Source organism: Falco peregrinus, chromosome 3 (genome assembly GCF_023634155.1).
Source record: "Falco peregrinus isolate bFalPer1 chromosome 3, bFalPer1.pri, whole genome shotgun sequence".
Classification (NCBI taxonomy): domain Eukaryota; kingdom Metazoa; phylum Chordata; class Aves; order Falconiformes; family Falconidae; genus Falco; species Falco peregrinus.
The window spans coordinates 71990613-72017310 of NC_073723.1; the positions used below are offsets into that span (position 1 = coordinate 71990613).

General features: G+C 39.9%; 2 protein-coding genes across 11 annotated transcripts in view; one reads left to right on the top strand and one right to left on the bottom strand.

Moving 5' to 3' along the window:
• The window catches only part of INVS (inversin), a 98601-nt gene extending 80073 nt beyond the window's left edge, over window positions 1-18528 (top strand). For 6 of the 8 annotated variants that reach the window (XM_005231127.4, XM_055798587.1, XM_027777858.2 and 3 more), the window contains 5 exons: window positions 1682-1980; window positions 5928-6732; window positions 13452-13684; window positions 14687-14767; window positions 17645-18528. In XM_005231127.4, the coding sequence (XP_005231184.1) occupies window positions 1682-1980; window positions 5928-6732; window positions 13452-13684; window positions 14687-14767; window positions 17645-17760 (1534 nt within the window). In that variant the 3' untranslated portion in view covers window positions 17761-18528. Of the gene's footprint in view, window positions 1-1681; window positions 1981-5927; window positions 6733-13451; window positions 13685-14686; window positions 14768-17340 lie in introns of all 8 variants that reach the window. The other 2 variants (XM_055798588.1, XM_055798589.1) reach the window with 2 other exon arrangements.
• A 225-nt stretch (window positions 18529-18753) lies between these two features.
• The window catches only part of TEX10 (testis expressed 10), a 59668-nt gene continuing 51723 nt past the window's right edge, over window positions 18754-26698 (bottom strand). For all 3 annotated transcript variants that reach the window (XM_055798590.1, XM_055798591.1, XM_027777864.2), the window contains 4 exons: window positions 23368-23448; window positions 21131-21312; window positions 19921-20131; window positions 18754-18984 (listed from right to left, as the gene is read on the bottom strand). In XM_055798590.1, the coding sequence (XP_055654565.1) occupies window positions 18871-18984; window positions 19921-20131; window positions 21131-21312; window positions 23368-23448 (588 nt within the window). In that variant the 3' untranslated portion in view covers window positions 18754-18870. The remainder of the gene's footprint in view (window positions 18985-19920; window positions 20132-21130; window positions 21313-23367; window positions 23449-26698) is intronic.

Consider the following 26698-nt stretch of genomic DNA (forward strand, 5'->3'; position numbering starts at 1 on the left):
ATTATTTCTTCAGTTTAATCTGATCAATTAGCACACAAGACCTTTTTTAAAAAAATCCCATTTTACTACTACTCAGTTTCTGGTCCTCTGTCATTTCAATAGCTTTACAGTTGGTATGTTGCTGAAGTTAATGTTTTGAGTTAATCTGCACGCCCAAAGAGTGCAGGCCGTTCTGGCTTGATTCTGTATCACACAACCCATCTCACACTTAATACCCTGAGTGGAGAATACTAGTAATAGGCTGCTTGATTCTTGTAAAGAAAAGAAAATGACTATTCTGTGAATAGAAAGATCTGATTTATCAGCTCAAACAGCAGAGTAACGGCAGTGAGACCCATACTGTATGCAACCACATAGTCCGATTGTGGAATGCCACTATTATTTGAAACTAGCCACTTTTTTTCTGTTGCAGAGGGAATACTGAACCTCAAGCTGCCAAGAGTGTATTTTTTAGGTCAATTAGCAGCTTTTCAGGTGCAAAGTTCAGTCAGCTTCTTCTGCAAAGCGTACTTGATAAGATAGCACTGACAGATAAAGTTAAGGCTTCTCTCTGGCAGCCTCCTCTGAAATGACATATACTGGCATTGATATGACTCACAGGAACTGATGATGGCATGCTGCATAACTAACTTGTCATATGCTGTGCTGTGAGCTAACGTGTCAACAGTCTGCAAACTATGTTGTAGCATTGGAAGCAAGTTAAAATACCAGACAGCTACATGATAACGACATTTACCACCTGTCCATTCCAACAGGAAAAGTGTCACTTCATCTTACAACCAGTGCTTAATTTATAAAAACAAATTCAGTGGTAGGTAGGTATGTAATGTTTGCTATTGGGTTTATTCTGCTTTGTAGGAAAAAGAATGTAAAAGCTAAAGTGCAATGATATCTCACTTTATTTCAAAACAGGCTGCAAAACTTTATTCCACAGATGCGCCTTTCATAACCTTGTCCAAAATTCTCTTTTCTATCTATGCTATTTAAGAGATGCATGACTTCTTTCGCTTTTGAAAACGAAGCATCATGATTGTCATGGCATACTATGTATACACATTTTTAGTTCACATCTCATATTTATCATTTGTATAATGTATAATCTATTTATGTAAAATATATTAATTATCTAGTAATGATAAATACATAGCAGAAAATTAGTACCAATAGCTAGTTTGAAGTTGGTTTATAATTCTCTGTAATAATTATGACACAGGTAAGCATGAAAAATAATTGTCAAAGATACGATATCTTTAATCAGAGTTTCCTATTTTCAAATAGAGTTCATTGCATTACTACTTGTGTTAAAGCATTGTTCATCACAAATTTGAAGCATAGTTATTAGTATCATATTTCTTGACTTTTGACACCTCTTCAAAATGCTCCTTTGAATTTTTGTTTGTTTATAAAAAAATAAATGTCATTGTTTTCAATAAGGGAGTATTGTAAAATCAGTTTAAACTCCCACAAACTGAACGGGCAGCTGGCTGATAAGGACTTAACCTTCTTTAGGCTGTAGCTGCAAGTCAGTTGTTACTTTGGATCAAGCCAAGATACTTCAGTGCAGTAGGTCTCCCTTTCTTTTGGGGCAGCGTCAGGTTTCTGGAAGGGCATGTGTTGAAGTTAGATACATGCTCCCAAGATTTTGTCTTTGGAATTCTTACAGTATTGACTATGATTACAGGAAACGTGAAGAGGAAAGTAAGAGAAAAGCCAAGCTACAGAAAGGGATGCAGAGCGTGGAACAAAATAGGTTTCAAGTACAACAGAATCCTACAAATCGAGAGAAGACTACCAGCATCTCGCAGTCACCTAATAAATCAATTGATACACAGAATAAGAGACCTCTGCCCCTCAGTGCTTCACAGATTCAACCAAGGAGAAACAGTAGAGGTTCACCTAAAGCTTTTCACAACAAAGTTACACCAAGGGAGAGTTGCCTGTCAGGAGACCCTCAGAGTGAAGGTCATAAAATCAGGCAAGGTCTGTAATGTTTTTTAATTGTCTTGATTATTCTTTTTGTCCATGTCTGGGGGTGGTTTATATATGGGAACTGTTTTATCTTTCTATCATTCCTTATTCTTTCATTATTCAAACAATTCATATAGGATAGGGTTAGATACAGATTCTTTTACTGCATATGTTCTATCAAAATACCAGTATGTACAGTGTCTGTAAAAATACCTAAAATATGTGAGAACTAGTTGTTGGAATTTGTTCTATTAGTTTCACTGTTTGGAGAAAATGAGATTAAAGATACTTGGCGTATCTGTGGGCTATCTGAAGAATGTTAATGGAGAAATGGTAACTCTTGTTTTTAAGCAAGGTTAAAATGAGGATAAAATTGTTCTAAGTGACATCCCTACCATACAAAGGGAACTGTTCAGTCAGCTTTGTTCTCCATGACAAGGGTTCTCCTGTGCTTTGTCTCTGAAGTCCTCTTGTTGAGAACACTAGGATATTTTTTGAGAAGTGAGACTGTTTTTAGAAATCATACTATGAAAGTGTGTGATAGCTCCTTCTGTTACTTTTCTTGCCCTGCTGCACTCTTTTATTGTCTTTATATTGTAAATATATCATCAGTTTATTATTATTTCTTGCCCACTCCTATATTAGTTTTGCAAAATAAACATTTTAATAACGTTTTGATCAGTTCTGACTTCAGCTGGTTATTTGAGCCCATGGCTCAAATCTTTCAAAACTGGTAATGTTAAATCATCTTTGTTATCATTAGAAGCAAAAATTGGATAAGTAGTTTGTTTAAGGTAAGTTGCAAGAACTCCTCAGATGTAAAAATATTGCTAATCCTTCTGGATGCTCTGCTCATCAGAATATTTCAATAATGCGAAAGAAAAGAAGGTCAAAGAGCTGTTCCTGCTGAGTCTTTTTACTATATTTCTTTAGCTTTTACATGGAAATGTCTTGGTAACAAAATACTTGACTGTATTGTCATAGTACAAGCAGACATATATACCTTAGCCCAAGATATACTATGATGGCTAGGTAATGATAAACAGAGGTGTTAAAAATGCTAGCAAGCTTCACCTGCATGTGTTTTAACTTTGTATTAATCAAAATATTCAGATGACAAAGTAAAACATGTGAGAATAATCAGAAACAGTGGTTGCCAAATGAAAAATGGATAGTTGTCATGAACATAATGAGGAGAAATTGATAAATATAGAAAAATGGGAAAGGAGAAAGAAAGATGTGGGGAGGATTACAGTAGTGAAGTGGGGAGAAAAGAATGAGAAGGACAAAGAAACTGTAAAACAAGCGACCTTTTCTTTTACTGACTCCAGCATCCATCCTTAGCCAAAATCTTCCATTGGTTATGACAATGGGAACTGCATTGCATCAGTCAGACTACCACTGTTACTTGGAAGAAATACAATGGTTTTGCACTGAGAGAATGACTTCAGGAAGTAGGTAGTAGGTAGTCCGCGGGAAACATGCATTATAGAGTCAAACTGACTACAGAGGACAGGGCTGAATTTTCCAAATTTTCTGCAGAGGATTCTGATTTGATACTTGTATTTGAAAAAATGCATTTATGTTCAGTTATCTGCATTACCCTTCACAGTAACGTGGGGAATTCAAACCAGGAGCAAATGCCAGCAGCATGTAGCTTGGACTTTAGGCTGAAGGCTTCCATGAAGTTGGAGATTTCCTTATGTAGCTATGCCAGAATAATTTTTCCATGTTGATGGTTCTTCAAGTAAAATTTTATAATCATGTAGGCTGTTGCCTGGAGATACTTTGCTTTTCGATGTATATTTAAAAGCAGAATATAATTTCTGTAAAAGATAGTATTTTAATTTTAAATAGACAATTCTTTGTTATTGTTTATTATCTGTCTTCACCATGAGTGTTGAACACGAAAGAACAGAACTGTTCATTCAAGGTTATTCTGAAAATATGTAACAAGTCTACTTCTTCTACAGTGAGATCAGTTTACCTTCAGAGATTGTAAAGAAAGACTCCTCTTGCTCAATTCAAAAAGCCTGTGTTTGAAATAAAACATTATGCCATTTTCAGGCATGTATTCTTTTTTTACTATTGAAAAGGTGCCAGGAAAGTTGATGCAGCAAGGATCAGATCATGAAGTTCTTTAATCAGTTCTCTTGAGGTGTTTTAATTAGGCCTCTCGTGACCAAAACTTGAATGAAATTCATTGGATGTTTTCTTGGAATTAAATATAAATTTAGATCCTGTGGCCTGTGAAAACTGTGATTTAGTTGATGGGTCGTTTCTGATCTGTTCTCCACAGAGAAATCCTCTTTCCTATGTATGTTATCTCATTTGCCTTGACTGTAAAACAGATTAGTTCTTTTTGTGCTCTGTACTTGTTATTGCTTGGTCTTCCTATCTAAGAAAGTTTATTTCAGCCTCAAAAGATGAGATAGAATACTCAAATTATGTTTTTTTTCTGCTATCCAGTTACCCAGTTGCTCAGATTGGGAAGTTTGCACATACTACTTAAATGTCTTATGGTTGAAGCAAAAAAGCGTTCTACATGCTGTATGTGCAAACCAGGTAGTAGGTTTTGGTGAGTTCAGAATGACAAGGCCTTTTTTAAAAAGCCGTATTCTTTTTCCTTGTTGAAAGATCAAAATAGTGTTGTGACGGTGCTGGAAATTTTGGATGTTTGAACTGACTGTCAGCTCTATACCATTTTTATTGATGGCAATAGCAATTTTTTACTTGGCTTCATTGGGAATGGGATTATGCCCATAGAAATCTTGGCATCAGAAGGCACGGTTTTTTTAGTTGTCTGTTCTCCTGGTATAATGCAAGAGAGAGAGAATTTCCTTCTCCATTCTGGGAGATTAAAATAATATCTCAAAATAAATACAAAATCGGTAATTAAATGAATAATAGATTAAAATAAAAGATTTCCCACCCACCCCACCCCCCATCCCAGTACATGCAGGGCTTTCTACCTACCTATATGAGAATCATCTATAAGTTAGGAGTAGCCTCTCAGCCCATACTGACCTGTTGCTGTCATAAATCTCTATTGGAGATATCATTGGTTATGATCATTAGTGTCTTCTGTATAATCTATTAATGTGCCATATTGTGTTATCCAGTGAAAAGAATATCCTGTAAAAGCATTAGTGACTAAAAATATAGCGTGTTTCACCAGGTTGTGGAGGATCTAGAAGATATTTCTGTGATTCCAGTATATCAAAAGAGCTCTTTTCTTTTCCTCCTCTTACCTACCCTCTGACACCCTGTCTGTTGATTACATTTCATCCTGTCTAGTCTTACTTTCTCATTCTCCTGTTAGTTTCCAAACAAAATGGAAGTGAATGGTAGATGAGAGATTTTCAGTTTTGCATTCCAGTCTGGCTTCCAAGTTATCCTCACAAGAGTGTTCAGATGCAGTTATCATACAGCAGCAAGGGAGAAACGGAAAGGACTTGATAGTTTCATTTAGGATGTCAAGGAAAGTACTGAGTAGCCAAGCACTCTGTGTTTCCTGGGTCAGTGGATTACCCTGTCACCATGTGCCAGGATGCAGGGTAGCTAGAGCAAAAGTTTAGCAAATGAACTTGAAATGAGCAAGTGTGTTTATGGGGCTGCATTCCTGCACCACATGGCGAGCTGGTTTCTTTGAAGAACACCAGTATATTCAGGTAGGTGAAGAAATAGTTTCTCCTTGTAAACTTCTTTTTAGGCATCTAACTCAAATGTGATGTGAGAAAGAAAAATACTTGTAGAACATTGAGCAGATAAAGAAGTTTGGCTGTACTGTTACAGGCAATCATGTCCACTTCTGATTCTTTCTGCTTATATATATATATATATTTATTTAAGTAAATACTAGTGTTGCCTTAAAGGTAACTGAGCAAATAAATTAGAGACATAAACTATGTGTTGCTGGATCAGTGACTGAATGTTAGTTTCCATTTCTCTGTCCAAAGATTCATTGAAGAAACACATCAAAACCAAGTCAAGTTGTGTCCATTTCCATTGTGGCAAAGCAAAAGAGGGAACAAAAGTGGAAGTGAAACATCAGGTTGCGGCTGCTACAGAGCTGGATGGAGAAAAGCACAAGGAGCACACTGTCGAGGCAATGGGTACTTGTGCTCGGAGGAGCAGAAGGCATACTTCTTCTTGTAGAGCTGCTAGTGTTGGGGAAAAAATAAGAGATCCAAGTCAGTCTTCATCTGGCAACAGGGACCATTGTGAAGGGACGGCTGTGTTCTTCTGCAATGTCAGTTGTACCGGTGGAATTGCAAGAAGCTCAAAGCAGTGTGAAGCTTCTTCCAAAGGCAAAAGGCATCAGCAGAAATCCAGAAATAAAGAGGTAAACGACGAGCGATGTTCACCAGCTGGCTCTAGTAGACCAGGAAGTGCCAAAACAGTATTTGTAAGCACCAGAAACGACAGCATGCGTGCTGTAGAACAGACTAGCAAAGTAGGAAATAACGAATTAGCAAAAAAGGCCTCCCCTTTATTGTCTGCTGAGGCAGAACCTACCAGAACTGTGCCAAGAAACCCAGCAGCGTGCTCTCCTCCTGATGACAGTTTGAACTTGGAAAAAACAGGCGTAATTGGGTCCAGGAATGCAGATGATCAATTATGTTCTGTCACATGGCAAAGTACAAATATTGAACTAATCCCTTTAGAGATTCGAATGCAGATTATAGAAAAAGAAAGAAAAAGAAAAGAGCTGTTTCGGAAGAAGAACTATGCTGCTACAGTCATACAGAGGACGTGGAGAAGGTAAGACTACTTGTTTCAGTAGCTAGAGAAGAGTGAAATACAAGGAGATGTAAATTAAATTAGGCTTGTTGGCAATGTGCTTTATTTTGTCCTTTTGCATACAACATTACAGCATTACATTACAGTGCTAAATCAGAAATTTAATAATCTTTCACCAAACAAGTAGCAGTGGGTTCCAGTTGCCTAGAATTACATAAGTTCATTAAAAGTGCAAGGTAAGTGATGACTTCTAATAATAAAAGAAGTTATTAAACTTCTATTTCAGGCACTGATATTTCTTTAGAGAGGTGCAGATCAAGATTTGCCTAAGCCTAGAGTTCACTGCTGTCATGTTCATCAGCCAACTTGCACATGTAGAGATACAGGGTTTTTCCTAAAAAGGTTTTTATAGCCAGAGCCTTCACCACCATTTACCGACTCACTTGAAATTGTATTCTGACCTGACTTTTGGCTGGATAACCAAACCACAAGTGGTTTGGAAGCTTTGGAAGTTCATTGCCAAAACTTGAAGCTACCCTGATTAACCTGACTGAGCAGGAACAGCCGCTGTACAGAAGAGGCAGGCAGGAGAGCGTGAGATGTCCCCGTGTTGCTTTCCACAGCATTGTCCTGCTTTGATGAACGCGTGCATCTGAAGGCTCAGAAGTAGTCATTCATGTTGTACATTCCCCTTAATGTTTAATTTATGAAAATCGATAAGAAGAGTATGGCAACTGTAGATTAAGCATATAATATGTAAATAACTTGTATTTCCTATTTTTATTGACAATTTCTTCAGGTTTTATGTGGATGCAGAAAACTGTAAATTGCTGATTGTTAGTAATAACCGATCTTTCCAGGTCTCTCACTAGTTGACCAGTTTCATATATGGTTTAATATTTCTTAGTATTCAATTAAAGAAAAAATAACAAGGAAGTTCCTTTGAGACCTCAACTCTCACGCCCTATGGTATGGTTCAGTAGCGAGGCAAAAATTGTTCCCCCGACTAAACTGTAGGGAAGGGAGCAGCTGGTGGATGTCTGGGAGCGTGCAGAGGGCAGTACCCACCTTTATAGTAGTCCCTGGGAAACCTGCAGGTTTCCTGCAACAGCAGGATCAGATCTTAATACCCAACTGCCTGCAGAAGAAATGCTGAGTCACTGGTAGACCTCCTTTCTTCTGGGTCATGCTGGAAGCTCTGGTTCCTTCGCAGAGAAATTCGGAGAGGCTGTTTCTTCCCCCTGCTGTGCTAAGAGCTAAGTACAAGTTGTCTTCCCGACGCAGGGCAGCGTCTGCATCCAACCTGCTCTGCCCCAGCGTGGAGCAGAGGGGAGCCCGCAGCAGCTGGAGCATCGGGGTCTGCTCTTTATCGCCACATCCAGCAGCAGGAGGCAGCCAGCCTGGGCTGTTCAGCTACTCCAGTAACGTGTCCTCTGGGCCTTGTCAAGCAAGGCCAGGACAAAACGTTGAGAGAGAACAGTACTGAATACTTACCATACAAACCTGCTGTTTTGACAAGGTCTTTTCACCTAGTACCATGTAGCTCTGAAAAGCTAGAAGAGAGGCATGAGGTTGTGGTGCCTGCGTTCAGTAGGGCTTCCAGGCTTAAAAAAATCCTCTTTCTCAATTTTGCAAGGTGGAGTGTTACCTGTGTTCTCCATGGTACGAAAGACCAGGGAGCTGAAAGACAAGTATTACTCGATGCTTGTTTGTAGAGTTTTAAGAACTGGTATTTCTCTCATTGCTTTTTATAGTTAACTTACAAAGTCCAAAGAAGTCTTGTCTTTCTGAGACAGAGCTGGCACTGCCCATTACTAGGGAAGGGACACCAGACCAGACACCCCATGGTCCAAGCCAGTAGTCCATTTGTTCCTAAACTGAAATGTGGCCAATTAAACATTTGTGTTGGCTCAGCAAATACTTCTGTTTGCCCCAGCTCTTTTACTGATCAGTCTAAGTATTTCCAAGCATGAGGTTGGATTTACAGTCCAGTAATATTCCAGGTTATCTCTTCACTGTTGGAATGTAAAAGTTACACTGGCTTTTGAAAGTACATTCCTATTCCTATGGAAAGTTAAAATTCTGGAACATAGTATTTTTAATTCATTTCTGAGACCTTTTGAGTGAAAATGCTGGGGTTTTTGGTACAGTGTCACCTATTTCTGTACTTCTATTGTCTTTGCTCTCTGTTTTCTATTTATGCATCCAACTCTGGCGTGCCCAGCCCAGGAAAGACATGGACCTGTTGTATGGGTCCGGAGGAGGGCCGCAAAAATGGTCAGAGGGCTGGAAGATCTTTCCTACGAAGAAAGGCAGAGAGCACTGGGGTTGTTCAGCCTGGAGAAGAGGAGGCTCTGAGGAGACCTGATTGTGGTCTTTCAGTAATTATAGGAGGCTTATAAGCAAGATGGAGAAAGACTTTTTACCAATGTCTGTAGTGACAGGACAAGGGGGAACCGTTTTAAACTGACAGAGGGTAGGGTTAGGTTGGATGTAAGGAGAAAGATTTTTGTGATGAAGGTGGTGAGACACTGGACCATGTTGCCCAGGGAAGTTGTGGATGTCCCATCCCTGCAAGTGTTCAAGGCCGGGTTGGATGGGGCTTTGAGCAACCTGATGTAGTGGAAGGTGTCCCTGCCCATGGCAGGGGGGTTGGATGAGGTAGTCTTCACAGGTCCCTTCCACCCCAAACCGTTCTGCAATTCCATGTCATATTCCTCATACCCCCACTGAACTGCGAAGCAAAGCAGCCGCTTGTTTTCCCGTGATACACCACCTCTGCCATCAGCTCTCTGTGCTGTTCCCAAACACCATGTAAGCAGCTCAGTTCTGGCAATGTCCTTGGCATTCTTTTCTAATGTAGATCCCAAATTTTTGTCCTATATGTCCATATCCTTTTAGATACCAACAGCTAAAGTCAGGAGCAGGGTAAGGCAGTATATCTGTAAGCGATACTATTGCTCTGAAGGTTATGCTGTTTTCACTTAACACCAAATTAAAATCCTTGTAGAGGAGGAGGTGCATGCCATAGCTTTCAGCCAAAGATGTGCAGTGAGTGCTTGTGCAAATCTCCTCCCAAGAACTGGGATCTAAAATCTTGTACTGAGCTAGCATACCTGTGTAGGAATCTTAGCGTTCCGTTTACAGTTGTGACTATATAAAGATTTTGGATAGATGTTTCTAAACTATCCACGTGCTGAAACAGTGAGAGTGTGTTGTCTCACCCGCAAGTGCATGCATGCACTTATGGCACTTTGAAAATTGTGGGGATTAAATATTGTTTAAGTGGCATTTGCTATTTAAAGAATTAATAAAGAAAAATAAATATATATGTATAAATATAAAATATAAATATATAAAGAAAAATAAATATATTTGTTCTGTTTGCAAAATTCATAATTCGCAGTATTTATAGAATGCCAACAAGGGTCATAAATTCTGCAAGACGGCAGTAGGGATTACTTTGGCAGTTTCTTCACTGTCATTTTGTTACGTCTGCAAACAGGTTACTGTTGCTAGAGCTTTGATGGAAAGTAAAGTTTGCAGCAATATCATAATGCATTTATGCCAGTGAATGTTTTGATACAGAACAGTTTGATGGGCAGCGATGCTGAGGTGAGGGCACTGCACTGTTATGAAGAGCCACGCTCCCCCCCTGCGTTCTCTCCCAGGCCCACCAGTTCTGCTGTCTTTGCTGCCTCAGTTGAAGCTCAACCCGAGCTTTGTCGTCCGAGTGTTTTAAAACTCACGTGACTTGATGAGAGCTGTGAAGTTGAATGAGATTTCCTCCTGCTGATTTCCATGCTATTACCACAGCAGTAATGTTTATTTTTACAAAGAAGAGATTTCCGCCTTTTCCTTTGAAACAGAGTTCATATATATCTCAAAAAAAAGAGGTGGTGTGAGTATTTTAGAATATGGATCCCAAGTCAGATGGTGGCATCTGCCTGCCAAGAAGTCGTGGTTAGTGTTTCCAGCTAGCTCATACCAGGCAGCTGTATGTGCTGACTACTAATATGTCAGTTATTCTGACACCGTCTCTGAAATCCGTGATTTCCCATCCACTGTACAATGAATTATAGTTCTTAAGCAGGTACCTGCTGCGTGCCTGTGTCCCACTCAGTCCCGTGTTTGTCTCTTGGGTCCAGGATTGCACTGGTAAATAGCATGTACTTGTAGACAGCAGTAGAATGATACATCGTTAATGTGTAATTTTACATTAGAAACATGTAGAAGTACATGTTTGAGTTCTGGCATGTCTCTAAATTAGGGTTAAATACATTTGTCTCACTCTGCAAATTTTGTAGCTGTGATTTACTTACTGAAAGTTTATTGAGAGCTATTGTGAGCTACGACACAACGGTACTGGTATATTTAAGTATATTAAACTTGCCTTTCTCGGGAAATTGTTTCAATACCCACAGCCAGCAAACTTTATAAATGTATTCCTCAAGTGTATTTTAAGGTGTGTGGCTTGCCAAAGGTTGCTTGCTTATCTTGCTCCTTGGGGCTTACAGATTCCGTGTCTGGCCTGCTCTCTCGCGGGGAGGGTGGAGGGGGGCGCTGAGGCCTGTACCATTCTCCAGGGTCCACGGTGAGTTGACAGCAGCTGGAAATAAGTTGGTTGCTGTCGCTGTTGCTCTCCTGCGGGAGTCAGGCTATATTTTCTAACGTATTATTCCTATATGCATATTTGACCAGCAGTGGTTTTTAAGATTAGAGCTTCCGTAACAACGAATCTGAATACCTTTTGCCAGCTTTGTTGTTCTGCACATATATCCCGCGTTTCTTTTATGTGCAGTAGTTCTGTTGACTAAGCATTGGGTTATTTTGTTAAGGCATCACATCAGATTCTTAGAGCTTCAGACTTGGTCCCATTCTTCTTTTTTCTCACTAGGATCAGAGTGATCTTTAGGGGAGAGCTGAACTTAAAAAATGTGCACGTGCTTTAAAGATAGCTGTCTAGACTTTTCAGTGTCAGAGCCTCACAGCTGTTTCCTTTAAAAACTACCAGAAGTTCTCTACAAACGTGAAGTCACAGCTGGGTGCAAAGGTGGAGTAGCCTGTGAATGGGTCATTTCACATATCAGCAAAGGTGTCTGGCAGTAATTACCGAATTCCAAGAGAATACCTTAGTTTTCTTTCCTGCTCAAGTATAAAACAGTTCCCCAATTGTTTCTCCTGCAGCGGCATTCACATGACCCATCCTTAGCTCAAGTTATGTCAGCAAGTCCCAATAATTGTGGTCTCCCCCTTCACTTTCTCTTCCTCTCTTACCCCACTGAGAAGTTCTGAGCGATGTGTTATTTAACAAAACTGGATATATATTTTTTTCTGTCTCTTTTTAATAATGCTCCTGTTTTGAATTCATACGGTGCTTTGCAATTTGCAGACACTACGGACATTTACTGGTAAGATACAGTTGCTCCCCACATTTTTTACGTACTTTAATGAGCTGTATAATAGTACAAGCCTGAATTCTGAAGCTCAAATAAATTAAAATTAAATATGTTTGTCTCACCCAGCAAATTTCACAGAGGTAATTTATGAAGCCTATCGATATTTTAAAATTATTTGGGCTGTAACTGAGCGTATCATCCCCCTTTGGCATTCTGTTGTGCTTTTATGTACTCATTTTCAATATATGGCTGCTGTTTTGTTTGAATTACATCGTTCATTGGCTTATATATTTAAACAATTTGTATCTGGTTGTGTTGTCTTTTGTTTTAATTTGGAACTTGTTGCAAATGGAGCAACAAAATAACCAAAATCACCTCTTTCTTCCTCGTTTCCTTTACCGAGGCATCCAGTAAAAGCCTTTTGAATGCTGGAGGGGATGGTGATCAGTGTGTTTTGGCCCGTTACCAAACACTTACAATTAATATTTTACAAGTGTTACTCAGTGTTCATTTGTGACAGGTTTGTACTGGGAAGATCAGAGTTAATTGCTAGGCCAGTTAATTGACTTGCAAGTGCGAAATGCCAATATCTGATTGAATACTTATATCTGATTCAAAAAAAAAAACCCCAAACCAACAACTCCTTGTTGCTGGTACAATCAGCCACCGAAGTGGGAAGAAGGACAGATAAAAAATCTACTATTGCCACTTCAAACAGGGCTGTGACTGCCTGTAAAATCAGAGCAGCTGTGGCAGGGTTGGGTTGGGAGACGGGGAGCCTCTGAAGGGAAGGGGTAAAGAAAAACAGTGGATTGCTGAAAGCAAGGTGAGGGGAGCATCTTCAGAGGGCTGGAAAGCAGCTCGGTTTTCTGTAGAGGCAGTGCACAGCTGAACCTCTAAGAGGTAGATTTGGCTTGCCCCTTGCACTGACTAAGAATACAAAGTGGTAAGGCACATGAAAAACTTGGTACTATTAAGCTGTGAATACAATGAAAGTGAGAAAACAGTATTGATTAGACTGTTACATCATAAATATTTATAGGGTTTGTCTTCTCTAGATTTTCTATATGTTATAAAGCAGCTGATAAGCTGATGTTGCAGTACTAACTTTTGATAACTGTAATGCCAGAATGTGTGAAAATAATGGATGCATCCAGAATTGAACCCAGCTTCTACTTTTTCTTTCGAGCAAACATTTCTCATCCAAATGACTTAGCACATCAGTGGGAGTTCTGTTTTCCCAGTTACTCATGTAATCCACCATGTGAACTGATGCGTGGAAAGCACTGAAGTTAAAACAGGTCACCTAAAACAAGTGCTCTTCTCTTTCCTGCTCTCCAGTTACCAGCTAAGACAGGAGTTGTTTCAGCTTCTTAGTGCTAAGCGGCAGTGCAAAGAAGATGAAGACAAATGGAGACAAGAGACAACTGCCTTCTTCATTCAGGTTGCTTGGAAGAAACAGCTGAACCATAGCCCTCTGAAGTCAGTTCCTTCATGTAAAAATCTGAAATCTATAAACAAAAGCAGCTCAGCCATAAAAACCAGCAAGCAGTCCATCCTTAAGCAGATATATGGTAATTTTGTCTTCACTATGCTTTATTTTAAATAGCTGCACTTGCATTTTTATAACAGAGCATATTCTTCTATACACTTCTTACCTAATTGTTAGGGATTTCAACTATGTATAAAAAATTAGTCTGAATCTCAGGTGGTTTGGGTAATTGCATTTCTGTTTCAGATTGAAAAAAACCCTCAGACATCTGTGATTTAAAATGTCTGCTGCTAAAGCCGTTTGAATCACCACCTAGCATTTTTCCAGCACGGGTCTTGAGCAACCAAATAATTCTGTTGCCAGAGCTGCTCACATGTATCAGTGCGGAAAGAGAACAGAGCAGCTAAACTGGGGATAGCTAGCTGTATCCATGCACAGTGGCTATCTGGGTCACGGTTTAATTTTTTTAAGCATTGTTTAAAACTTTGGGTTTGTATCTTTTTAAGTATTTCAGTTTGAAGAATATGGTCTTGTTCCATGTTAATAACTTCCTTGTTATTAGCTGGTCTTTATTGGAAGAGCAAGATCATCTTTTGTGGTAATGCTGCACTGCTTTGCACTACGCCTGAATGTGCACGGTGCAAAGGAATGCATCTTGAAGAAAAGGTAGAGGAAAAGCATTGCCTGTAAACCTTGAGTTCCTTTACAGTGTGGATCACTGATGGAGTAAGGATGTGCTAACTGTATGTACTTTACCAGGTGGTAAGTCACTTCCGTCATGGCTCTGTAGTTCAGATAGCCACAAAATAGCCACACAAGGAGAAAATAAACAAATAAATAAAACTAATAATTTAATTTTCCTTCCTTTTTATAGCAACTGCAAAATGTGTTTTAACTTTAGTTAAAGTTCAGTTGTGGTTGTCACAATTTTATGTCATATATAACGTCACTTGAGTTTCCTTATCATAAATGAGAATAATTTTTAGGATAAAATAATGCTGTAGCCTACTTAAATAGTTTATAGCTATACATAACCATATCTCTATGGGAATAAAACCGGAGCTGTTTGTATTGTTTGTTAAAGGACGTTCTCAGGAAGGCAAAGTCTGTCAACCAACAAGACCTCCTTCTAAGCTGAAACTTTCTGACGTGCAGCTGCTCTCAGGTAGGACTTGTAAGAATACTTTGATGTTTATATACATACGAGATTGGTTTCATCTTAGAAAAGAAAAAAAACTGCTCAAGAACTGGGATCTCCTATCAAAACATAACTACTGCCACACTGTTGTGACTGCACACTCTTTCACTACTTTCAGACTTACTTGAGCACCACACTTTTATCCTTATGTTGAGTCATTTCTATGAAGACCTATTTTCATTGGGCTGTTACTAGGAAAGGCCTCAATATAACGGACTTGTGCAGCGATAAGCCGGATAGGTAACATTTCACCGGTGGTTAAAATTCCCTTATGGATGCTCATACTTTGGTTCAGCAGCACAGGTATTTACTAGTCCTATAGAAGAAGAAGAAGAGAGCAGATTGCTACATGTGCCAAGAATTTACACAGCTGTTTGTTAGAAATGCATGGTTTACTGCACAGATGAAAACTTGAAACACCAAAGTTACTCATCTGATCTCTGCCCTTTCTTCTAAAATGGGGGTCCTGTGCTGCGCAGAGAGCCTCAGTTATTTCATTGAATTTTACTTGCTGTAAGCTTTTAAGGCTCTAACAAAATCATGCCTTTATTTTCTGCTTAACGCAGAAGCCATGTAGCGATTACCAGGTCTTCCTTAGGGAAGCCTTGGTTCTGTTTGTAACTGAAATTTTAGGTATGGGACCGGTATTGGGGCAGTAGGACCGGCACAGTCAGGAACGACAGGCTGTGCAGGCAGACAGATGGGGCTGCGCTGCGTAACAGAACGGCGTGGAAGAACAGATTGTAAAAGTATTGTCAAGGTCTTTGAAGGCTGGAACTTTTGTGCATGTGGCATTAACTGACAGCTAGCTTAAAAATGAAGTTGGAGCGCATGGTTGTCTTCCGTACTACTTCTTTACAAAATGATATTTTCAATATTTTTCAAGTGTACAGTGCACTTGCTCAGGGTGGGAGCTATGGTCGTGTTTGCACTTGGCCATGGGAAGATTCAGCGCCTCGTTGGACACTTAGTCTTTGTGGTTGTATCACACGTAGTTCAGAGGCAGGCCACGGCTAGACAGCAACAAAGCGAGTGCTTCGAGGAGACAGTTGTTCGGGTAAAGGTAAATTTTACTTGCAGGTAAACTTTGCAAAGGGAAGTAAAATACATTTATGCAACTAGTTTTAACGAAACTCTGAAGTCAGAAAGCGATCCGAGAGTACCTACCCTTGGGTTTTCTTAGAATTGTAGGCAAGTTTCTGCCTCACAAAGAGACAGAGGCTTTTTTCTTCCACTGTTTGGAAACTGTTTTAATGAAGAGGCAGGACTAGACAGGTGTTTGATTGCCACCTCTTCATGCAGATATGAGTCTACTTTTTAAAAGAGCTTTAGCTTCTTCTCGTTTAACTGTTCAGGACAACAGATCTCCCTGTCTTCTGAAATAAAAAGGCTTTCTTTTGAGGTTCGAGTGTCCTTTGCTTTCATAACCTGGTGACGAATAGGATAGCGATAGGAACTCTGCCCAGTTCCTTTAGAACACTGCCTACTTTTATTCACCTAATAGGAGCTCGGGGAACTTTAGCCCTTACTTAAAAGACAATAACATGTTTTTCATCTGCCTGCCTTTGTGCATGACAACATTACGTTTGTTGGAAAAGTTCAGAGCTGTCAGTGGCTAATGCCAGATACTCTGTTTCTGACGTAGGTGCCTGGAGCAGGTCAGAATGGACTGCTCAGTTTGCTGCTTCTCTTGTAGGAGGTACATCTGGGAAGGTGAAGACTGACTATCAGCTCTAGTTTTAACGTTCCTATAGCTAGTGGGAAAAGCATGCAGTGACAATCTCTAACAGGGCCTGACAGCAAACTCTGTTAACTTACTGGTGGAAGCAGACCAAACACTTTGGAGTAGGGACATGCAGAAGGGATTCAAAGGAGATGTACAAGTAAGGGGAGGCAGAGGGTGACAGGTGGAAAAGGAGCATGCAACGGGATATGCAGACACGGCGTAGGCTCTTCGAAATATTCTGGCAATTAGGGCCTTTATCATCGTTACAATTAAAGCACTTTGGAACCTGAAAGTTGTTCGTTTTTATTAAATAGATGCCTTTTGTCAGTTCAGTAAATGGCATTTAAAGAGGCTCTCTGCAGCAGGCCAGACAGATAAGCCCCTTTTTTTGTTTCACTCTGAACACTGAAGTGCAGAGTTGTAAAGGAGGAGGTTTTGCAATTCTTGGCATTAGAAAGACGTTCTTAAGATGTTGCTGGGTTCACTCTCAATGAAATGTTCCGATTTGCACTTGGGCTGACCCTGGCTAGAATGGGGTAAAGCACTGAAATGTTTGCATCCAACCTCTACAAAACTGGGAAAAGAAAACACACGTACTATTTGTAGCACACTAAAGTAAACACATTGAAGGAGTCCAGATGCTCAGCCAGGCTCAGAACTGAAGAGAATGGTCTCAGCTGACGTTCATTTTTGCTTTCTAATAATTCAGAGAGTACTTGCTGTAGCCCTACACTAGTTTCCCCTACCTTCTAGAAAAGACCCAGTATCCAGCGTTGCTAAACACTGCTCAACAAAATCTCTTGCTGTTTTTCAGCAGACTCAGCCACGAGCACTGTGTTGGTGGCGGAGCCGTCAGCCCGGAAGCCTTCGTTCGTTTATGAGGGTCAATGTCAAGTTAAGCTCCGTTATTGCAGGCTGTGTTAAACACCGACAGTAGCATTCTGCATAAGCCGCGCCGGCTGCCGCAGAAACAGAGCTCTATCTAACAGATAATCAGCAGTGAGATGTCAGGATAAAGGCACGTTCTTTTCCTGGCAGAGTCAGCGTTTATGAAATCTAGAATGCAGTGCAGATTAAACTAAAGTTACTCATCGAAACCATTTTGTGTTCTTTTACAGTAAACAATTTACAGTGTGTCAATTTGCTGGAGAACATGGGAAAATCAAAGCAATTTTCATACAACTTGAGACCAACCACTGCCGCAAAGTCAAAAAATACAAGACTCAAGCACTAAGCAAAACTGAATGTTTGGAATTTAAAAAGCACACTCCGGTACAGCTATTATCTTTCACAACGTACAAGTCATCTACAACATACTGAATTTGAACACATTTTCACTTTAGTATTATCTCAGCATTACATGCCAAGCAGACTTCCGAGGAGTTGGACTCATTGTATTTTGTGGACAAATTAGTTTTTAAATGCAACTGTTAATTTATTTACTGACAGGATAAAATCTAAATTGTATTTGGAAACAGAAAAACAAAGCACTAAGCCCAGCCTGACAATAGAGTTGGGGGGCTCCCAAAGTTGTCTGTTGTCAAAAGTCAGGATTTTGAATGTGTTCATCAAATGCGGTTTCAAAGGAGAGGGAAACTGTACTAAAGACGGACCAGTTCTGAAAGACTGCGCTTCAATTTCACCTCAAATTTACTAAATGTATTTCAATATCTAAACAGGAATGGAAAAACAGCCTTCATGCTCCGCTTCTGTACTAAAGAAATAATCGTTTCTAAGATATCTCTGGATTTAGAAGGAAAAGTAGAGATGTTGACAAAAACTACTCAGTAAATAAACTGGTTTTCTACCCTTTATCACCAATTTTTTCCCTATTAGCAACTATTTTTATACACGCACAGAAAGTTTCTACAGAAAGCAAGACAAGATGGGACTTGTTCTTATAGTAATAGCTTTGGACCTGCCAGCGTACAGTATTTACCTCGCACAAAGTATTTAAAAATATGAACTCAGTGAAAATAAAACCCGTTACTCCAGTTTTAAAGGATATGGTTTTCTGGTTTTTCTTCTAGTTGTTATTATGTAAGTTAATTTTTTTAATATGTTGGTTTGAGATGATCGGAGTAAATGTAAGTCTGTTTCTCTGCGAGCACTTAAGCTTCAAGGAGGTGGATTTTCTTTAACACCCCTGACTGTGGTCACCACTTCTACTAAAACAAGGGCCAGCAACGTCTACTTGCTCGAAAGGAAAGGCAATAGAGATATGCAATTCTTTGTAAAATTTTTATTCTGTTTCACTTAAAAAAATTGACAAGCTTTGTTCCAACCTCTTCCATTCAAAACTAAATAGAAGTAAATGCTTTACAATAAATGCAGTTCGACCTCTTTAATATACCGCGTTTATAGGGCCAGGTCCCTGGGGATGAGAGGCAAGGTAGATGTTGAAACAGTAATGGAGGTCTGTCAGCCACTGCTCTTGAACTTCACCGCTCTTCAGTGTCTAGAAAGAAGGGGGGAAAAAAAAAGAAAGAATTTCACCAACAGCAAGTTGCTAAGCTTCGCTTTGTTTTTACAGTTCATCAGGTGCACTGTTAAAGGTACAGGACAGCCTCCGTCACCTGCACACGGTGACATTATTCCGATTTATACATTTCAACACGGTATGTCTGTTAAAGCCAAAATAACAAAGTGTTACTACTTGGTACGCTAAGTGGGTGTTACATCATGAAGTGTGCGAATTACACCAGATGTGATTTCCTTACTCTTAATTATAGTGCTTGGCTTACTTGCCAGCTCTGCAATTTATAGTCAATTAAAATGCAAATGAGCGATACCCTCTTATATCTGCTTTTGCCACCACTGAGGTTGTGTTTCTGGTAACAGACCTTTTAAAAGATACTAATGGATACATGTGGCTTAATCAAACCTGTGGGACATACAAGCTCTGTGCTCAAAACTACTAAGAGCTCTGTGTGATGGCAGTTTCAGATATGTTTTTTCTGGGGAGAGAAGCAACTGTCAGAGTCTCAAAACCACTGGAACACAGATGCGTGAGTAGAAATGCTGGGTTTTGCAGAAGAAAGTTATTTTGCACCGCACAAATTTGAGTTTGTCCAGTTCAATAACATCTTTGTACACCTATATACCCCTGCTCCAATCAACAGAAAAGACTAGTTTCTTCTTTTCGTTTCAGGAAGCCAGCTGTGGACCAGGGCCCTGGATCAGGTGCAAGCTGAGCTTCAAAACTGGCTCATCTGTGCAGTGACCACAGGAGTTCAGACAAGCAGCAGCCTTCGACACAGCCCAGACTCCCCAGACAAATAAAAGACAATCATAACTCATGGTTTGCTAAACATCTGCGCTTGGCAGTAATTTTTTAAATATAAAGGTGAGGTATTTATCCTTGTACTCTGGGAAACAACAACAGGTTTCATACCATGATGTCCTTGATAATCTGTTGCACCAGAAATTCATTTGTGATCATATGGCTCCTGAGCTGACCATGCTGCATTAGTAAGCGAAGCAACTGAGCAACAACAGGCAGTTCTTCCTGACAGATCCTGCTCACTTGCAGACTCTGCAGCATCAGTCTCAGTAATCGTGGCAGGAGTGCTAATGCAGAAATACACGATCCCCACAGCATATCCCTGAGAGGAAAAGAGAACAAAACCTGAAACTATCGAGGACACTTACTACAAATACGCTTCTGTGATCTAGGCTCACAGCTAGATCTAAAAGGAAAATGTGCCTCTCTGGACTCAGTCATGCCAACTGCCTTCACCACAACTGGTGCCAAAGCAGAAAATTTGTACCAGAATATGCTAAACTTGGAAATACTCTAAAATTCTGTACAGCACTGGAAAAAAAATTCAGGTCCTGGAGCTACAAACGTTGCTGAAGCTCTTACACAGTGTAATTTCTGCTTTATGCAGCTGGGGAGAGGTTTTAGTTTCCACTCGTTCAGGTACAACTGAATCTCTATTTAAGACTCAAAAGAAATCAAACAATGGAATCTGCTTTTTTGTGATATGCAAGCCATTAAATACAAATAAGCAAAGGATGACTCCAGCTTTAAAAACACATCTTAAATTGTAAGTAAGCTTTGAGCAACTTCCCTGTGTATGGAGCAGAGGGAAAAACTGAAGTTTAAACCATTTAAAGACATTTCTGTTATACAGGCAAATAAATTTCTTTAAGTCTGGTATTTGTAGCCTTTTGGGGGTTTTTTAAGTCAGAGGTTTTTGCAGTCTGTGAGATGGTGCCTGAGAAGTTTTGTTAAAGCTGAAATGCCAAGTCGGTTAAGAGTATAAGCATACACATACAAATCCTGTGCATGTTGCTTTTCAATATATATCTAATGAAACCAAAGGCTAAAGCTAAAGATTAAGGTGCACATGTATATACCTTCCTTAAGTCAGGATGGTTCTGATGTCTAACTAGAACAATTCCAGGTTAAACCTTCTTCAGTTATTGTTTTAAATAATTCTAGCTAACTTTGTGGCTGGTTTTCTTAAACCCCAATAGTGTTTTGAAGTAAAAGACAGCAAAACAAATTGGGGGTGGGGTCTATCCCTCCAGTTTACATCTCTAAATACTTATGGGTATAAAGGCAGAGACAATTAACATAGTAAGAAAAGCAGCATTACCTTTTCTGTACATGTTCTGCATCCTCTTTGTCTAAAGTTAGCAGGAAGTAGAGAAGACTGTAACAACAAGAGGCTAAGAACTTGTGCAGGTTTTCACTTAGGATGCAAGCTTGATCCAAGAGCTTATTTATGGCACACAGAACAGATCCAGCTGTGCTATCAGGTATTACAACCAATCCAACCTGTATTAAAACAAAAAACCCCCAAGTTCACCACTTCATACACAAGGGTTTTTTGCCGGTACGCAAGCCTGCCTAGAGCTGAATGAATCTCTTTCATACCATGACAGACATTCCTGTGTTTCTGAAATCCCTCTTTGCCTAAGCAATCGCCACCCATACCAACCGAAGGTTAAACTGGCATCTTCATTCCATCCCCTCTAAATAAACATCTCAAATGTATTTTAAAACACCGCCGCTGCTTTAATCGAGCCTTGCTCTGGAAGATGGTACAGGCACTAACAAAGGTTTTTGGGACAGAACAGCCCTTCTGTGTCTTGAAACAGGAGTGAGCAGTGACTGAGGTAAAAGGAAACTGATTGGATCATCATCAGGGTGAATCTCAGAAATCCAACAGGAATGAGAGCATTATAAGCCGACCTAAATTAAAGCTGATGAAATATATGGTGGGCACCTGCTGGGGTGATAGATACTTTTCTGTTGTTAACAACGAACGTCATCTTGAGTACGGATTTTATAGGCATGATAAATAATTCAGAAAAAAATTATTCTTTTGGGTAGAGGCAGTGAATTCAAAAGCAGCTTAAATTTTGAAGCGCTATCAAGTAACTACCCTAGATTTTTGTCCTGTGAAGTCATAAAAAAATTTCATGCATTGCTAATGTGGCACCATTCATCTTATTAAAAAAACTAATTTAAGGAGTTTTAGAGTAGCCCAATTTACTCACCTGCTAGTACGTTGTTTTAAGCTGACAGAGGCAGTTGGTTCACTTAACAAGGTCAAATGTTTCTTTTAGAAATGTTTAGAAAAGGATCAATAAAGTACAAGCTACAGAAACGTGGAATGTATCATTGGTATCATTACTCATGAGAGGTAAAAGATACAGAACAATGATGGGTTCAAACTTCTAAATACTTCCAATTTAAGACATCAGGTGTATTTCAAGACCACGAGTGCAGATCACTGTCCCACGCTGACCCTGCCTGCACCAGCCAATTGCAGAGAGAGGAGGAGGAGGAGGAGGAGGATGGCATTCTCATGTGACAGAATATGGACTGCAGCATCACCAAGATGCTGCTGAATACTACAGAACATTGAGGCACTTAATAATGAAAACTAATAATGAAGTTCCTGACCAACCACAGACAGGAAATAACGACCGTGAACCAGACAGATGTCTGCATATAAAGAAGCATCCTGAAGACCAAATGAGCCAATGCTGCTGATGAAACGTGCCAGGCGGCCAGTCTGGAAGATGATGTGAAGGCAGACATTTCAATTTACACAGATCCCATAGATGAGTCTGCTCAAGCAAGTTCCCATATAGGACACTGCCTACACAGTGCCTTTCTTCCCTGTCAGGTGTCAGCATCCAGCTGGAGATCATGGGCAGCAGTCTAATCAAAATCCACTTAACCGTTTGCTCTCAAAGGGACGGTGTAGCAGAATGCATAGGCTGATCTAAAAGTTGCGATTTAAGTCAACACCCACCCCCAAAACCCCAGACAACAGTTACAGGTAAGCCGCTCCCCACGGAAGCTTTGGTCTAGTCATTTTTCAGTAGGGCTCCATACAGAGAACTGCAGACACCCGTTAGATTGCAGAACCATCTCGACAGGAGGACAGACAGATCCTCCCTCTTGGCAGGCAGCATCACAGGCAACTGCAAATCCCTTAAAACTCTGTTGCCCAGCTCTGCTTTGTCATCCTCATCCTCATCCTCAGCTCGGGGAGTGTTCAGGATTGGAAAGAGACAACAGACTGTAAAACTCATCTGAAGGTGCGAGCTGCTCTTTCGCAAAGCAAAGCAAAGCAAACCAAGAAGCCCTTCGTTTACTCTGTCCTGGCTTGAAAACAAGCTGAACTATTCACAAATGGGAACAAAAAATACCAACAGTTATTGGATATTTTTCAGAACTCCGCTAATCTTGTTGAAAAATTTTGCAAATGCTGAAATTACACATGAAATAATGGAGTAAGTGTATTTGAGGGTTAATGAGACTGTTAGAAAAATCTTACCACAAGAAGTTAACCTAGAAGACAAAAATGGTACTTACCAGATATTTACAGATGCCAGTCTGGAGAATGTCGAAACACTGACTCTGTGAAGGTATAGTGGACAAGCTGTGACAGATCATCTGTTTTAATAAAACAAAGTTATATTTAAGTACTGCAAATGCAACCAGCAATCATTCACTGTATAATCAGACTTTGTTGACAAACCTAAATTCAAAGTACATATGGGGACACATAGCAGCTCTATTTCAAAGTACTGATTCTTTACGGTGTGTAAGAGCAACACCGTCAACGTAAACTGTTCAGCTTTTAAAGATAAGACAGCCTACACCATTAGTTTTCCGGGTAGTGGCTTTATTATTTTACCTGTGTGATACGAGGTAGAAGGCTAAAAATATTCCATCCAGCTACAGCACCACACTGAGCCTCCACAAGCCCTTTCTTAGAGCTGAAGAATTTCAGAAAACAACTTCACAAATAACTTTATCAAGCTTGAAACAGAGGTATCACAGTGAAACAGGACAGAAAAATAATATAACAAGAAAGTAGCAAAGATCTGTTTCCAGCTTATTTTCCTCTACCCTGCCAAAAACATAATATTCAAAGATGAAACACAATGGAATACTACAAGGGGAAATCTTGTTTTATGAGCTGCCCAAAACTTCCTGGTGCTTATATAATCAGGCAGTAGCCAACTGTATTATCTGCCCAGAGACACAATGGAAAGAGTGGAGAGAGGTTAAAAAAAAAAAAAAAAAAACCCCAACCAAAAAGCCACCAAACACCACCACCACTCCCCAACAAAACGCCCCACACTGAAGACTCAGGTTCTTAATTTTTAGTAAAAAAACCCATATGGGTGAGAAAAGGGAGGGGAAGAGTTCAGCAAAACCCCATGAAATGCTATATGGCTCCTTGATAGGATAAAAGAAACCAGAAAACAAAGATGGAAGTACCAATACCTGAGGAATTAAATACTCTGTCTGTGCTTAAGGGAACCAGAAAGAGAGCAGCAAGATCAGACATTTGAGGGAGGGAAGAACTGAAGTCCCTCAGTTTCACAAATATCTTGACTAAGCAAAAAGCCGTTCCGGTAAGACACCTTGCTGGCTGAAGAAAGGGCTAAAGAAAACTTTCACAGAGTGATCTGACTTGAGGGATTAAACTCTGTAATAGTGTCTCGGGTTTGAGACTTCAGTTGAATCAGGGCAGGTCAAGACACCCAAACGAGATAATGACAAAACAGAACACATCACCCGTGTTGTGTCAATAGCCCACAACATTTCCAGCTGGAGAGGGACTCCAAAGAAAGGAAAGGTTGGGAAAAGAACCGTTAGCTCAAGGACCCGAGGTATGAAAACTCGATCCTAAGCAATGTGGGTGCCAGCGGTGGTTTAATCAGCAACGGCCAAGCAGTATCATTTGAGGTGATGGAAAGGTGTGCTCAGCTTTTTTTGAAATGACATGCCACGTGCGCTTTTAGCTCTGCTTAAGCCAGCCAAATTCACAAGAGCCTTAGCACATCCTCTTGATGGAACGTGATACTGCCAGGACATTGCTCATGTTAATCGGTATTACAGGTGTAACTGTGCAAGTATTTCATTTGACTAGCAGGACTATTTAAAAGATAATTTTACAGACACTCTTGGAATACCCTTATTTTTGATACTGTGTGCTTATTTAATAATGAAATAATAATGTTGGAACTGTGTGCTCCGTCCTAGATATGGTAGTACTTCTGTACACTGCAATTTGAAAGTGATAAAATAGTAAGCACTCTGGAATATTCCCAAGAAACGCACTCAAAACATCTGCGTATTAGCAGTGTCAAGGAATAAAGTCAAGCCAAGACAGAGTTACTACTGGGGATTGTCATGACAAGGACAAACTCTGACGCCAATCTGACCTAGTATTTTAATGAGTAGCACTTACACAAAAGGTAAAGCTACATTGATGAAATCTGTCAGCTGACAGCTCAAGGTTGAGGAACCTGCCAAGACAGGAGGATTGCACTAACCTATAGAAAAGATCGTATGGGTTTGATGAATAACATACAGAAAAACCTCAAGTGAAATGAAAGTGGTGGGTCATTCCCTTAGAGACTAATAAAAAGCTTCTGCACGCAGTTAGGAGTTTTAGCAGTTGGAAATTAAAATTCTGTGCATTACTACCGGCCACAAGGTGGTTGTGATAAAACCATGGCACAGGCAAATATCATTTTAAGATATAAAAATAAAGATAATCACAATAGAAGTAATCAGAGTACTGACTGTCTGTTGAATGCTATTCCGTAAGACCCTACTTAGACTATTTCTGACATAGTGTGCAAAACAGGAGTTACTCATTTTCAAGAAAGGTAAATTCAAACTGAATGGGCATAGATACTGTGCAAACTGTGCGAAGAATAGATACCCTGTCTTACAGGTGTCATTGGAAAGAACTTAACCTGCCCAAGCTGGCAAAACGATACCCCAAAAGGGTTTTAATCGTCACCTACAAATACAACAAAGAGGTGAAAACCACAGGAAAACAAATACAAACAAACAGCACTAAAAATAATGATGATCATAGCTGGCTGGGAATGCAGATGAGATTGATATTAGGAAGGATTACCATGAAAGGGGAAAATGCAGGAGACATTTGTTGCTCACAGGACAGAGCTTAGGAAGTTTACAAACGGCGCACCCCACATGCTTGGGAGCACGTGACACCAGACACGAGATGCTAGAGAGATCCCTTTTAATTCAGTACATATCTACGAGAGGTCAACAAACTAAAGACGCTGAAGGCAAATCCACCAGGTCCACCCAGCAAACTAAGGCTTCATTATTAATAAAACCGTTACTAATATTTTACTCTTAGGACTACATCACTAGAATAGACCAGTCCACTGAGGTTCTCCCCAAGATGACAAGTTGTAGGAGCACTTCCTAACAGGTACAATTCACCAACACTTCAGACTCTTCCAGAACTGGCAAGGAAAATAGGCGTCATGCCACTGAAAGGCAGCACACTTGCTTAGAAGGGTCGCAGTGAAGTGCATTGGCAAGTTAGTTTTTCAACCTTTTACATCCTTCTGATCCTCAAAATAGCACAACCATTCCCTATATGCAGTTCTGTCTTCCTGCGGTTAAGTGGGAGTGGCAATCCTTTTCAATTCCATAAATTAAATCCTGCTTGAAATGGCTTTCATAACAAATGCCTGTTATAAAAAGTGAAACTGAAACATTATTAGACATGGAAATGAAAAGCAAAGAAAACTTAATTATCACATGAAAATTAGTATTTTTCCTGACAATTTGTTTTCCTTAGGCAAGGGTTTGCATGATGTTTGATTTCCATAATAAAATGTCACAGCTGATTCATTATTTT